Here is a 15,732-nt window from a genome sequence, read left to right as displayed (position 1 = left end):
ATTCATTTTATCATTTAAAAACTAAATTTAGTTATCATAATTACAGATTGAGGTATTTGCTGTGTTATATCCCACGGAAGAAGAGTTAGAATTATCATGGTACAGAACTCTTTCAATGCCAGCAAATAATGAACATAACATCTTAGATGGTATAGTTCATGGAGAATTAGACAACACAGTACAACAAATCCCACAACGAATCGCAGAAAACATCTTTGTGCAAGAAACGACCATTTCGAGTAGTTCGAGAACTTCTCCTTACGTTGGTTTTGCTTCTGGTTTGATGCTTCGAGCTATATAACTCGAGAACAAATGGAAGAAATGCTGGGAACACATAGGCAACATGTGATATCAGATGTGTCCGGTGTATGCCATAATCTGAAGGAAGAAATATTTCACAATCAAAACCAGATGTTTGAACAACATAAAAAATGGCAAGAAGATTATATGCAATCCAGTATTCATTCTTATATGGATACTATTCTTGACAGTCAGAGACAAGTATTCCAACAGGAATTTCAATAGCAACAAAAATGGCAAGAAGATAATATTTTAGGCAAGATGCAATCTTATGTGGACAATAGTTTAAGTTCAATGAGATCCAACGTAGATGAACAGAACAAGAATACATTTAGCAATGTATCAAACATAGAAGCTATCATTGGTTCTATGCAACAAGATGTTCCTATTCAGACAAATCCCAATTCTGAGTAATTCGCCAAGGGAAACATCAACATTTCAACAAGAGACGAAAAGTGTTAAAGGATCGAGAATAGAAAATAAAGGTAAGGGAAAACAGATATGGTCTTCATCATCAAAAAGCCTTCCTTTAGAAGCTTATCCAAAGAAGAAGTACAACATTATTAGAGATTGTATATTGCACAATCCATCAGGGTAAGAAATTTAACTCTGCATTAGCTTAAATACTATTTTTTTTAATTCAGTGGATAATGAATTATATTATCTAATATTAATTTATATTTGTTTATATAGTACTTATTGGGAGGACAGTGTCAATTACATTGGAAGGGACATGTTGAAAAATTTGTTGGATGTAGGAAAAGATATAACTCCCACGGTGAGTAAGGTTTAGTGATTACAATAAATTTAATTTGATGTTTGATATTTAATAATAAATTAATTTTACGTGTATTTATTCTATTAGAATATTGAGTTAGAGTCGAAGTTATCAAGGCGACTTATCAAGGATGGTTCTACCTTAATTTCTAAAGACTATGTTGTAATGGATTTCAAATTTCAAGATGAGTGTTCTAGAATTTTCACTTGGTTAATAGAAGAGAAAAACAAAACCACCAGGGGAGAAGCGGATTTCACTCCGTTAAATGAATGTGTGAACGGTTTTTCGCCTATGAATGCTCGTAAATGGATGGCGTGCAAGCATCTACTAATTTCATGCTCATTTCCTGGAAATTTTTGGTATCTCTTTGTGGTGAATATTCTTGAATGGAAATTCCAAATATATGACTGCAGCAACGGTATTCTTATACCAGATCAAGTCATGGTACATGCAAAAGTAACACATAGTGTAATCCAAGCATCCATCATGAATTCTAAGCTTTCTACCCGAAAGGATGTAAGAAAACATAGAAGTAAAACAATGGAAGTGGAGATGATACCTTATCTACCATGTGTAGGCAATGTGTGAGCATTTAAATAACTTTTTATTCGCTATAATATTTAATTTTTTCTTTATATGGATATAGTCTAACGTAAAACTGTTTCTTCTATAGGCCAAATTGTGGAATGTTCGTGCTAAAATATATAGAATGCTTTCTCCTAGGGCAGCCAATAGAATTAGTTTCATCTGATAGGATGTCAATTTACAGACGGAAGATGTTTGTAGATATTTGTAACAATAAATATTTTCTTCATTCTTCTTCTTAGCTATTCTTCATTCCTCTGCTTAGTTATATGGTCATGTAATGACAGTAAATGTTATGTAATAAGTTTATGTTGTGTTTTTTTATTTAATATTATTATTTTTCTTTGTTATATTGTTGGTGTATATATAGAAAAAAATAACTGTGGTGAAATCATGATAAACCCGAACAATTGACAATGTTTTAGTTTGAATCAACATTATAATATCACAATTTTACATGGTTTCCATAAATTAATTGTTAAATATTCATATTTATGCTCTAAATAAGAAAGATGATGAAAAAATTAAGCATATTATCAAACAAAATATAACTATAATTTAAAAAAAAATGAAAATAACCAACCTTGTGAATTGTTGTGTAAATCTTCACTTTGATAGCAGCAAGATGATAGATTAATTCTGGACAATTTAGAATTCTAAGACTTGTCAAATAGAATGTATTAAATTCAAAATTTCCAGATGCACCACATTTTTTGTGCAACTAATATGCTATTTTTTTGTCTACTGGTTTAATCAAAATTTTTATATTTTGTCTTGTCTTTGCTCTAGACAACGCAACATATAGCTAATCGTGTGAAAATACAGGTTCAGGTAGATATAGACCTACAAAAGCTAATGTTTGACCTTGGAATTTGTTAATAGTCATAGCAAAACAAGGACGAACTGGAAATTGAGTTCTTTTAAATGGTACTGAATGTTTATCTCCCTCAAGTGGAATAAATGGAATTCTAGGTAAAAATACTTGTTTTTCACTATATTCATTGCATCCAATTTCAGCTAAAATAACATTTTGTTTAAATTCACGACAAATAAGTCTAGTTACATTGCATAAACCTTCCGAAGGATTAATATTTCTTAACAACATAACGGGACAGTTTTTTTTTAGAACAAGTTCATGTGGAGATATACCATTTGGAGTCAAACTATTCAAAAAAATTTCATGAATAAATCTTTCTGTTTTATCAATCACTTCATCAAAACTGAAATATATAAACGTATCTCCTGAAATTTGTTTAACTAACATATTGTTTATCATATCGACATATTCATTTTTTGGAGTTAAAATAATTCTATTCATCATAGTATTTAAATTGTTACTATAAGTGTGAAAATTTGGAAACACAATGCCGATTAACTTTTCCAATGATTTATCTTCATCTTCAAAATCTATGACAATATCCGAAAGAAGTTTAATCATGCGACATGTATATTCGTTTTCAATTCAATTTCCAATTTTGAGTAAATATTCACAAAAGGAAGGATCCAATCTAGCTCTCATATTTTGAGTTAAATGGTAGTTGTCTAAAGTATTGCCATAAATATGAAAATACTAAACTTGCTTTCATAATATCATCTTTTGTTCCTCTTTGTACCACTGGCAAGACTTGGCGAAAATCTCTTCCACATACAATGACCTTTCCACCGAATGACAATTCACATTCAATAATATCTTTTAACATTTTATCCAAAACTTCAAAAGCATATTTATTAACCATTGGTGCTTCATCCCACACAATTAGCTTCGTCATTTTTAAAAGCTGACCAAGTGCTGATTGTTTACTTACCGAACATCGCATATCAGGACTTGTTTGAAGAGGAATTTTGAAACGCGAATGACCAGTTCTTCCACCAGGTAGTAAAGAAGCAGCTACTCTAGATGATGTTGTTGCCAATGCAATGAGTTGTCTACATCTTACTATAGCAAGTAACGCTCTGTATAAAAAAGTTTTGCCGGTACCTCCTGGACCATCAATAAAAAAAGTTCATTTCTATCGTTGAAAACACAATCTAAAATACTATCATAAGCAAATTGTTGTTTCTTATTTAAACTCTCTGTAAAATGTATGTCAAACTCAACACCGACATTTACATTTTCTTCTAAAATCATATTTGCTAATATGTCGGCTTCATTTACAGCAACGTCGAAATCTATAAAGCAAAAATCACTTACACTTTTACCAACAACTTCTAAGAATGAATTTATACAACGTAGTGCTCTAATTTCAGCATCATACTCTGTCTCACCTGTATGTAAATAATCTTCTATTATGTAAGCTTTATATTTAATCCATAAATTTCTAGGGTTTGTAGGGGCACAAAAAATCAGCACATTAGCAAAAAGTTGACGGAGTGATACAGACATTTGATAAGAAATAGCCTCGTTTAAACACATGTCACAATAATTATTTCTACTGATTAGACCATGTAAAAATGCAGTCTCACGATAGGTAGGTGCCACAACACCATTAACTATTCTTAAATTTTCAAAAGATTTTGGTCATTTAATATTATTCAGTAGAACTCTTAAAAAGTATCTCTCACTCTCAGATGGATTAACAACAACTATTCTACCAATAACATTTTGCTTTTTTCTAGTATTCCAAATTTGTAAATATGTATTCCATACAAAGTATATAGGAAAATATTTATAAAGTAAAGTCCGAGCCTTTTCATAAAAAAGATTCATTCGAAAAAATTCAGTTAATATTGTTCGTTGGATAAATTCTTTCTTTACAACTTCTGATAAATCATCACTTTCATTGTAAGTAACTAATTGAGAATTTTCAACTTGTAATTACAAATAAATTACAGAAGGAGAAATGTCAAATAAATCAAAACTAAAAATTTTTCAAACAGCTTCTGGCGCAGATATCCATCTAGCAGTTTGATAATTTGAAATTTCATCTATATAACATTCATTAGTTTCTTTATTCATAGCAAAATTAACACGGTGATATCCTTTGTATACATATTTATATAAATATTTCACAATTTTAATAGAAGAACATATTTCTACATTAATATGACAATCATATTTAGCTAAAATATACGGATTGTATGGTACGACCCATCTATTGTCTAGTATGCATCCTCTGACTTTAACGATAACACCATCGTTACGACGTCTATAAAGCGGATAAGAATCATTACTCAATGAAGTATGTAAAATATATTCTTTTGGATATTTATTTTCATAAGTACCATCATTTTTCATGCAAACATTTGTAGGATTTAATTATCTACAAGGACCATGCATCATATATTTGATCACAGTAGTATGTAGATAAGAATTTAACTTTTTATCTGGTATTTCACACGAAATAATTTCATCAACTTGCATAGAATTAGTAATCTGAAAATTTTGTTTAAATATAAGAAGAAAATGAACGTGAGGGAGACCTCTTTTTTGGAATTCAACCACATAAACATAAGCAATTACAGGCCCAAGAATTTCTCTCTTCAATAAATCTGTTTTTAGTTCCTCAAATTTAGCTCGAAATATTCGTGTTAACAAGTCTGGCCTATTTTGTATTTCATCACTATGTCTCAATTCTTGTTTAATTTCAGGTCAATTTGGATTGCATGTCATTGTTAAAAATACATTGGGTTTTCCATATTTTTGAACTAAAGACATTGCATCCATATATCTTTTAATTAAATTTTCAGGACCTCCAATAAACCCTATGGGTAACACTATTGATTTACCAATCTTATAGCCTCTATTCTCACAATTCTGTACACTATCCATAATTCCTTGGTAAAGCTCTGCTCTTATAATCTTTTGATTATTTCGAAAATAATCCAATCTTGCAGTTTCAATTTTAACATGCATATCTATTATTTAATGTTGCAGAAGTCTACTTGTATGAAGAAGTATAAAATTATCTGAAAGCCTTCCCTAAAGTTTATACATTCATTCGCTTCTTCGATTTCGTCAAAACTGAAAAAAAATAGGAAGAAAAAATTTGAGAAGGAGAATATAATTACATACTCTTTTATTACATATAAAACAATTTGATGGATGATAAAACTTACCACATTCTTCCATTTCCAAAAGTTGTTCAGCCGAATGAATGTTATTAATTTGTATAAAATTTTCATCGATGAGTGAAGAAGTATTCAAATTGACTTTTTTGATACCTTCGTGCCATCCCGGTTCTCCGTAGGCAAATATCAATGGATACTGAAGTGGATCATAGCAGCCATAATAATAATTCACTTTGTGTGTAGTGTTAGAATGGCCATAAATTAATATATCGCGATTTTGAACGCTGACGGATGGGTCTTCATCAACCCAAACAGCAGCCACTTGTTCACTGGATGACATATTATACAGTCTTTGGTCAAGACCTGGATCACACTTAGGTACAATATGACATGAACCAAGATCAGAAATTTCATTCAACGATCGAAAAAACGACAATATGGATTCATCTTCAAGACATCTATCAATTTTCTCAAAGTCGTTTCACATAACATGTTAGAATTTTTTAGTCTATTAGTGATTTCGTTATCAGTATCATAGAAGTATAATTGTAAATATGCTGGTTTCCCATCAATTGGTAACAATGGATTTATAAAATGGTATACTTGTCCTTGAACTCTAAATGTATATATACATTTATTATTTCTACACAAATTTTTATCATACTTAACACCAAAAGAAGTGAAAGCAAAATAATTATTATAAGTACGAGCAACTTTTTTAAAAGCAATTGCCTCACATGAGTAGAAGTAAATAGCTCAAACAATTTAGGAGGAACACTATTTTACTATAATCTAACTTTTCCATCACAACAACAAAAGCCCTTAGTTTCTTTATGAGATTTTTTTACACCACAATATTTACAAATTGTAGATGATGGAAGAAAATAAGGTTTGGCAGGAATATCTCTTAGATTTATTCGTTTGGAATCAACCCTTTCAGAATCAAGTAAAATATTAGGAATTTCTGATACTTCATTTTGATTTTCATTTTCAGAATCTTTTTAAAGACAAATACTTTCATCCTTGTATAATCCAATACAATCATCAATACAACCTAAAAGCATAAAAATAAAAATAAGATTTATGAAAGATATCATAAAAAAAATTAAAAAACGTGTTTCAAAGTCATGTCATTTAGTTTGCCTTTCTGGTGCATAACTTGTAGTAACTTTCAGAGAATACCAAATATGTATGTTAAAATTACGTACAAAAGAGAATAAAAAAATAAACAAAAAATCACATTTCAACAAATAATCATACCTAAAACCCTTTTACGTAATTTGTCTTCTTTTACCATTGGCTTAAGTTGAGAATTTTGTGTTTGTGTGGATGGCTTTCTTGAACGAGCACGTTTATTTTTAAACCGATTACAAACATTCTTATCACAAATTTGGCCATATAACGACAAGTGAGAGACTATCTGTGCAATCTCCGATTTGTTTGGACTTGTGTTACTTTCATGAAATATAGATTCAAGAACTTGAAGCTGGAGAAATGTAGGCGTCCAACCACCCATTATGGCTGTGCAAACAAGCAAGCTATGCCAGCATGCAAGTTAACTGCAAAACTTAAACACAAAAATTATAATAAAATATACCATACCGATAAGGAAGGAAGAAAAATATTATTATATTATGCTAAGTCGGACAAATGCAAGCGCGCATAAATAGATATAATATTTCGAATTATTATTTTACATATTATAGATATAGAAAAGTAAAAGAAAAAAAACTATATCATCGCAGTTGGATATATCTAATAATTTCAGACAATATTTAATTTTACAGTAATATTTTTAGTAATATTGAATTCTTTAAATTAAATTTATCTAAATATTACTTTAGATTAAATATTAACTCAAAGTTTTTAGTATATTTCTTTACATAGTAAAAAGTTTGCTTGAAGTTGTAAAAAATATCATTGTAGTTAGTATTATATAGTATAAAGAGGTATTAGCTTTTCTTTTATTTTAAAAAGAAAAGGAAGTAAAAAAAATAATACTAATAAGATGACTCCGTGCACGGGCCCAAAGACTCCGTGCACGGAGACATGATGTTTTCATTCATGGAGACCCCAAATCTCTGTGCACGGAGACTCCCAGGTGAGGCCTGCAATTTTATTTTATTTTATTTTTTTTCATTAGATATAGATAAAAAAAAATTCAATTGAAAATTCTTTTTAATTTTTTTGTCTTTATAATGAAATTTAATTGTTGCGTGTTAGAATAAAGTAAATTTAGAGGTAAGATAAAACAATTTTAAAGAATTGTAAATTAAAAAAATATATCTTACAACGTAAAGGAAAAAAATAAGCGTCAGGCCTAAAATTCTTTTTAAATTCTTTTTCTTTGTATCATAAATAATTTTTCTTTTAAACTTAATTTTTTTTAATTTCTTTCTCTTTAATTTTTTTACTCACAAATAACTTTTCACCTCGTAGAATTCTATCTTATATTATTAATCAATATTTTTAATTTTACAGCATGGATATTTTTTATTATTATTATTAATATTTTTTTACATTATTGTAGATATAGATATGCAAGGTCAGACAAATATATAGACTATCCATAGTATTGCATATATAGACATGATATTTCGAATTATTATTTATTTAAACAAATATAATAGGGAAAATCTAAAAAAAAAATTGGAGGAGAAGATCTGGCCTCCGTCCATAGAATGCATGGATGATTTTTTTCATTATTATAGATATAGAAAAGTAAAAAAAAAAATTATATATATCATTGTAGTTAGTTTATATAGTGTATATATATAAAAACAAAAAAAAAACGAAGAGTTTGTGCACGGAGGCCCAAAAAAAAACTACCAAAAAAATCGATGTACTCCATGCACGGCGTAGTTTTTGCTTCCCACTTGAAAAAAATAAACAAAATAAAAAAATTACAAAAATTTAAAAATACATATATAAATATTATTTTGTTGTTTCAATCGTAACCTTTTGATTGCAATCAAATAATGTGTGAAACGTGTGATACTTCAATAATTTCTTTCTCCTCACTTTTATTTTTGGAAAGAGTAAGATCAGGTTTTTTTGGTAACATATTGTCCATTTTTACAACTCGTGAACCTCTTGTCAAATTTGGAGAAAAGGAAAAAACATAGGAAGTACATATCCTCTAATTTAAATAGCTTCTCATATTTTCAAAATTTACTATCACTCCTCACATAAAATATTTACATATCTTTGCTTGTAGGTGTTCAACAAAAAGAAAATCAGGTGTCTATCTACTCTTTCCTGATTACAATAGCTATTTTTTCAACATTAAATTTTACAGTTTTAACTTACATCTTATTTATCGAGATGGACTAAATGTCAATCTTTAATTCTTCTATTAAAAATCAAACACAAATCATGAATTTCTCACCAAACTTCACGATATTGTTCTACAACGACATATAGAATATATTTTTTTTTACATCACATACAAAGTTTATCTTACGGACATGGAACTTCCATTAACAAACTTTCTAAATCGCCTATATTGCAAAATCTACCTTGAAATTTATATTAGGCCTCCACAACGTAAATAATAGAGTTATTCTAACAAAATTTTCATTGTACTATATTGAGACAGAATGGAGGTGCCACATCATTTCTTCAGAATCATTACTCCTCCACAAAACCATAATACCCGTCTGGTTAGTCATACAAGAGTTTCTCCTCTCACATTTGAATGGATGCATTCTTAATATCTCTCTTATACTTTTTAATGTATATGTATAGATGCTTCCGAGATCCTTTGTCAACGATTGGAGACACCAATTTGGTGACACAGTACAAGTAACTGCATATGATGGTATAATTGTCACAATACGATTGGAAAAAGATAATGGAAGAATATATTTTGCCGATGGATGGGAACAATTTTTTGACCATCATAACTTACAGGATGCTCATGTTTTGGTATTTGAATATAATGAAAACTCCACATTCAATATGACCATATTTGACCATTTTGGATTAGAGGTCACATATGACTCCGATGTTCCGGAAGAATACAACGCTTCACATACAGATAACCTTGCATTTGAAATAACACTAACACCTCATCACAACAGCCATCGGGAAATTGTAAGTGTCATCTTTAATATCTCATTCTACATTCATCTCTTCCACATAAATTTGATTCAAAGATCAATAATTTATTCATTCATGGTTTTTTAGGATATACCAAGACAGTTCTCTAGATATCACCTACCAAGAGGTGTGCGAAGTATTCAAATCCATGATTCTTTACATCACGACTGGGAGCTTGCCACAAATTTGAGACTAAATGGTCTAATAAGACGTATAACTATAGGTTGGGCAGATTTTTTTAGAGAAAAAGTACTACAAATGGGCGATACATGTGTTTTTGAACTTTTGAACAGTGAACCCCCAACGTTCATCGTCTACAAAAAAGACCATGTTGGTGAAAGTTTGACACGTCTATGAGACCTCTTTACCTTCTTCTAATTATTTTCATGTATTTCTATTCTATTATTTCATAGCCCAATTCTAAATATAATTTTAAAAAAATACAAAATAAACAAAATAAAAAAATTACAAAAATTTAAAAAAATATATATAAATATTATTTTGTTAAAATTGAAAAATTAAGTTTTATTTAAAAGAGAAAAGAATAAAAAAGAAATTTAAATAAATTGATAAAAAGGAGAATTACTTAATATATATATATATATATATAAATTTTGTCTCCATGCACAGAGATAGTGTCTCCGTGCATGGAGACACTTGCCTCCGTGCACGGAGTCTCCAACAATTTTTTTTTCTTTCCCCTCCGTGCACGGAGAGATTACCTTTTTTTTTTTTTGCTGTGTAGTTTTAGTTATAATTTTTTTTTCAATTTATAATTCTCTTTAATTCTTTTCTCTTCAAATTTCTACTTACAAGTAATATGTTGTAAAAAAAATTTCTGTTGCATATTATCTCTATATTTTTTTTTAATATAAAAGTGATATTTTTCTTATATCCCTACTATATATATCTATATTGGAGTGAGGAGGAATGAAAATTGCGTGTTGCAGTAAATTTGCAGGTAGTGTACAATAAAATAAAATATATATCAAGCAAACGACGTCGTTTTTCGCCCCCCAAATTGAAGAAAAAAATGCTGCAGCAAAGATGGATCAAGACACTGTTGCTTTCTAAAGTGCCCTCACATTTTCTTTTTTTTATATAGTAGGGAAAATATCTACTCTCAAGTCTTAATCTTTCACATTTTAATTTTATTAATTGTCTATTATTTGATGTTCTCATTCCCTCTGGTATTAACATTATATTTCGTATTTTCTCTTGTATTTTTTCCATTTTTATAAGTAATTTATTCAATTTTAAATGTGTATTATCACTTGCTCTCATACTTTTCTTTGTAATATAAATTATTTTCTTCATCTTCATATATATTAATAATTTTTTCATATGTATATATATCATTTATTTTTTCTAATATTTGTTTCTTTATTTCTCTAGGCAACTCTTTAATTATTATTAGTGTCATTATTTTTAATCTATTATGAATATGTTTTAAAAATATATAATACCTCTCTCTTATTTTAAACGTCAATAATTATCTATTTTTCTTATTTTAATTTCCACAATCTCTATGCTTTTATCAAGATATAAATATTTGTGTATTATAATCAATTATTATTTTAAAGATATATAATCTAAATATTCCTTTAATTCTATAATAGTTAATCTGTTATTTATTAAACTTATATAAAATCTAAGTGTTAACATAAATCTAAAGATTTTTACTTCTTCAAGTAATCTATTTTTTATAGGTTTTCTCATGAACTCTATGACTCTGTTACCAATAAGGATGGCTACTTAGAGCGAACAAAAATCAAATAAAAACTATCAAATCTCAACCAATATTTAAATTTAAAGACTAAAATATAGAATTTCTATTTTAGTGCCTTATTATGCAATATCCAAATGGAGGGCATTTTTGGTATGTAAATTGACCAAAGATCATTTTGGAAAAGTGGCCCTTTTCTAAAAGCTATTTCCATGTATTTGCCTAATTCTTTTGGGAACAACATGTGTATCGTAAAAAAAAAAAAAAAAAAATTTCTTATACATATTATCTAGTGTTATAAAATGAGAGGAAAAGAGAATAGAGAAAACTCAATAAACTTTTTGTGCGTATTATTGAAAACCAAATCCCTATATTTATAGGTAAGAATCAGGGATACAATGGTAATAATTTCTAGGGGTACAAATGTCATTCACCAATAAACTTTAATGGACTTTCCATTTACAACACTCCCCTTGAATGACATATTGCAAAATATCTGTATCGTTAAAACCTTGTTTGACAAAAATCCAATGGGAAAAAAATCAAACGAAGGAAAAAGTGTACAGTTATTTTGGAGTATTAAAATTAAATGCTGCCTCATTAAAATCTTGTTAGGAAGACCCAATGGGACAAAACCTAAGCGAAGGAAAAAGAGTACAGCTACTCCCCCTAATGTTGATCACTGAAAATCTTTGAGTCGATGCATTCCAATCTCATGAACTAATTTCTTGAATGTAGATGTTGGCAGCGCTTTTGTGAATAGATCAGCCACATTGTCACTTGAGCGAATTTGTTGAATATCAATGTCACAATTCTTCTGAAATTCATGTGTATGAAAGAATTTTGGAGAAATATACTTCATCTTATCGCCTTTGATATAGCCTCCCTTGAGTTGTGCGATACAAGTTGCATTATGTTCAAACAAAATTGTTGGACTATCTTTTGTTGAAATCAATCCACATGATGATTGGATATGATGGGTCATATTCCTCAACCATACACATTCGCGCCCTGCTTCATGGATTGCAATAATCTCAGAATGATTTGAGGATGTTGCCGTTAAGGATTGCTTCACAGATCTCCATGATATAGATGTTCTTCCACGTGTAAACACATATCATGTTTGTGATTTAGCTTTATGTGGATCGAAGAGATAACCTGCATCTGCATATCCCACTAAAACATATCCTGACTTTTGAGAATAAAACAGTCACATATCAATAGTACCTTTTAGGTAACGAAAAATATGTTTAACACCATTCCAATGCCTTTGAGTTGGTGTAGAGCTATATCTTGCAAGGAGACTTACAGAAAAAGCTATGTCAGGTCGAGTGCAATTTGCAAGATAAGTTAATACTCTAATTGCATTAAGGTATGGTACTTCAGGACCAAGAATCTTTTCTCCATCTTCAAGTGGACGAAATAGATCTTTTTTCACATCAAGTGATCGAACAACCATAGGTGATGGCAATGGATGTGCATTATCTATATAAAAGCGTTTCAAGACTTTTTCTGTATAAGTAGATTGATGAACAAATAATCCCCCTGGAAAATGTTCAATTTGTAATCCAAGACAAAATTAAATTTTCCCCAAATCTTTCATCTCAAATTCATTTATCAAATAATCTGCAGTTTTGTTGAGCTCTTCAGGAGTTCCAATTAAATTTAAATCATCAACATAAACTGCCACAATTGCAAATCCAATATTTGTTTTCTTTATGAAAACACATGGGCAGATATCGTCATTTTTATAACCCTCTTTCAACAAGTATTCCCTAAGGCGATTATACCACATGCGTCCGGATTGTTTTAATCCATATAATGATTTTTGCAATTTAATTGAGAACATAGTTTTGGAACATGTATCATTTATTCCTGGTACCTTAAATCCTTCAGAAACTTTCATATATATGTCACTGTCAAGTGAACCATATAGGTAGGCAGTTACTACATCCATAAGGCGCATATCGAGCCCTTGTGACACGGTCAAACTAATTAAGGACCTAAAAGTGATGGTATCCATTACGGGAGAATATGTTTCCTCATAATCAATTCCCGGTCTTTGGGAGAAACCTTGAGCCACTAGTCGGGCTTTGTATCTTGTAATTTCATTATTCTCATTTCTCTTTCGTACAAAAGATTACATTTTCAGGTGTTCGAACTACTAGTCCAAACACTTTTCGTTTCTCCAAAGAATTCAATTCTGCCTGTATGGCTTCTTTCCATTTTGGCCAATCATTTCTATTTCGACAATCATTAACAGACTGTGGTTCAGGAACCTCATTTTGAATAATATCAAGAGCCATGTTAAAGGCGAAAATATTGTCTATAACAATATTATTCCGTTCCCATAATTTATGAGATATCATATAATTTATTAAGATCTCATTATTTTCGGACACCTCTGGTTCTTCAGGAACCGTACATTCAATATTTGATTGATCAATCTTTTCTAATATGATTTCTTCTGAAGTTTTTGGTTGGTTTTTCTCCTGTACTCTTCTTTTTTGAGGTACAGAGTCTTTTGAACCAACTGGTCGACCACGCTTCTGACGTATTTGAGATTCATTTGTCACAGCAGATTGTCCTGTAAGGACATTAATTTTTGCTGGAATATTTTCTGCTGGAATATATGACTTTGCCATTTTTCTCATGTCAACAAATATATCAGGTAGTTGAATTGCAACTCTTTGCAAATGAATAATTTTTTCAACCTCTTGTTCACATTGATTGCTGCGGGGATTAAAGTGAGATAGAGTTGTCTCATTCTAAGAAATTCTATCTTATTTTTCAGGATGTAGTTTTTCTTCTCCCAAAATTGGAAAAGTCATTTCATCAAAATGACAATCTGCAAAACGTGCAGTAAATAAGTCATCCATTAAAGGTTCAAGATATCTAATAATAGATGATGAATCAAAACCCACATAAATCCCAAGTTTTTGTTAAGAACCCATTTTAGTACGTTGTGGGGGTGAAATAGGAACTTGGACAACACAACCAAAAACCCGTAGGTCAGAAATATCAGGTTCATGACCAAATGCAAGTTGCAAAGGTGAATATTGATGATAGGCAGTTGGTCTTATACGAACCGATGATGCAGCATATAATATGACATGACCCCAAACAAAAGTTGGGAGTTTTGTTTTCATAAGTAATGGTCTAGCAATAAGTTGTAGACGTTTAATAAACGATTCCGCTAAACCATTTTGTGTATGAACATGTGCAACTGAATGTTCAATTTCAATCCCAATTGACATACAATAATCATCAAATGCTTGTGATCTAAATTCAACAGCACTGTCAAGACGAATAGTCTTGATTGAGTAATCGGGGAATTGTGCCCGCAATTTTATGATTTGAGCAAGTAGTCTAGCAAATGCTACATTCCTAGTTGAAAGTAGGCAAACATGTAACCATCTTGTAGAAGAATCAATTAATACCATAAAGTAACGAAATGGTCCACATGGTGGGTTTATTAGCCCACATATATCTCCATGTATTCTTTTCAAGAAAGTTGGAGATTTAATATTGACCTTTGTAGTTGAAGGTCTAATGACTAATTTGCCTTGCGAACAAGTTACACATGGATAATCATTAGATAAAAGAATCTTCTGGTTCTTTAAAGGATGTCTATATGAGTTGTTTATTATTCGAAGCATCATTATGGCTCCTGAATGTCCAAGTTGATCATGCCAAAGTATAAAACTTTTTGAATCAACAAACTTCTAGTTCGTAATATTATTTGATTCGACCATTTTTATGAATGTAAAATACATGTCAGACGGGAGTGCATGAAATTTTTCTTTTATCTGCTTCTTGCCAGATACAAAAGAAGTGATGCAAAGATATTCAACATTATTTTCTTGCATCGTCTCAATGTGATATTTATTGCAGCGAATATCTTTAAAACTAAGCAAATTTCTTCTGGATTTGCTAGAATAAAGTGTATCGTCAATATATAATTTTATATTATTTGGTAAAATAATACAAGCTCCTTCCGGAGCCTTTAACGATATTCGACGCACCCGATATCGCGTTAACATTATTTTCAGCTAATATTAAGTTCAAAAAGTATTTTTTGTCTTGAAAATTAGTATGTGCAGTTACACTATCAATTAAGCACCTGTCTTGACTATTCATCATGAATCTATAAATATAACAAAATAAACAAATTTTTTTTAAGAAAAACTTGAATTTAGATTTAAAAAAGTAAACATTACTTAATATCGTGAAA

General features: G+C 29.9%; 1 protein-coding gene across 1 annotated transcript; it reads left to right on the top strand.

Annotated features, from left to right (window-relative positions):
• Positions 1–9,270: 9,270 nt before the first annotated feature.
• On the top strand, positions 9,271–10,129 carry LOC111407111 (B3 domain-containing protein At4g01580-like). Its single transcript, XM_023036423.1, has 3 exons — positions 9,271–9,333; positions 9,419–9,766; positions 9,860–10,129. Exons 1-3 carry the CDS (start codon positions 9,271–9,273, stop codon positions 10,127–10,129), a joined length of 681 nt encoding a protein of 226 aa, XP_022892191.1.
• The last annotated feature ends 5,603 nt before the right edge of the window (positions 10,130–15,732 follow it).

Source organism: Olea europaea, chromosome 1, assembly GCF_002742605.1.
Source record: "Olea europaea var. sylvestris chromosome 1, O_europaea_v1, whole genome shotgun sequence".
Taxonomy (NCBI): Eukaryota; Viridiplantae; Streptophyta; class Magnoliopsida; order Lamiales; family Oleaceae; genus Olea; species Olea europaea.
This window is presented reverse-complemented; position numbering and strand designations above follow the sequence as displayed.

What these genes read in the sequence shown, in the direction of transcription:
- LOC111407111 (XM_023036423.1), top strand. Translation starts at nt 9,271, where the DNA reads ATGGAGGTGCCACATCATTTCTTCAGAATCATTACTCCTCCACAAAAC. An exon ending in AAAACCATAATACCCGTCTG is followed by an intron (nt 9,334 to 9,418) that starts GTTAGTCATACA and finishes GTATATGTATAG; the next exon opens with ATGCTTCCGAGATCCTTTGT. An exon ending in ACAACAGCCATCGGGAAATT is followed by an intron (nt 9,767 to 9,859) that starts GTAAGTGTCATC and finishes ATGGTTTTTTAG; the next exon opens with GATATACCAAGACAGTTCTC.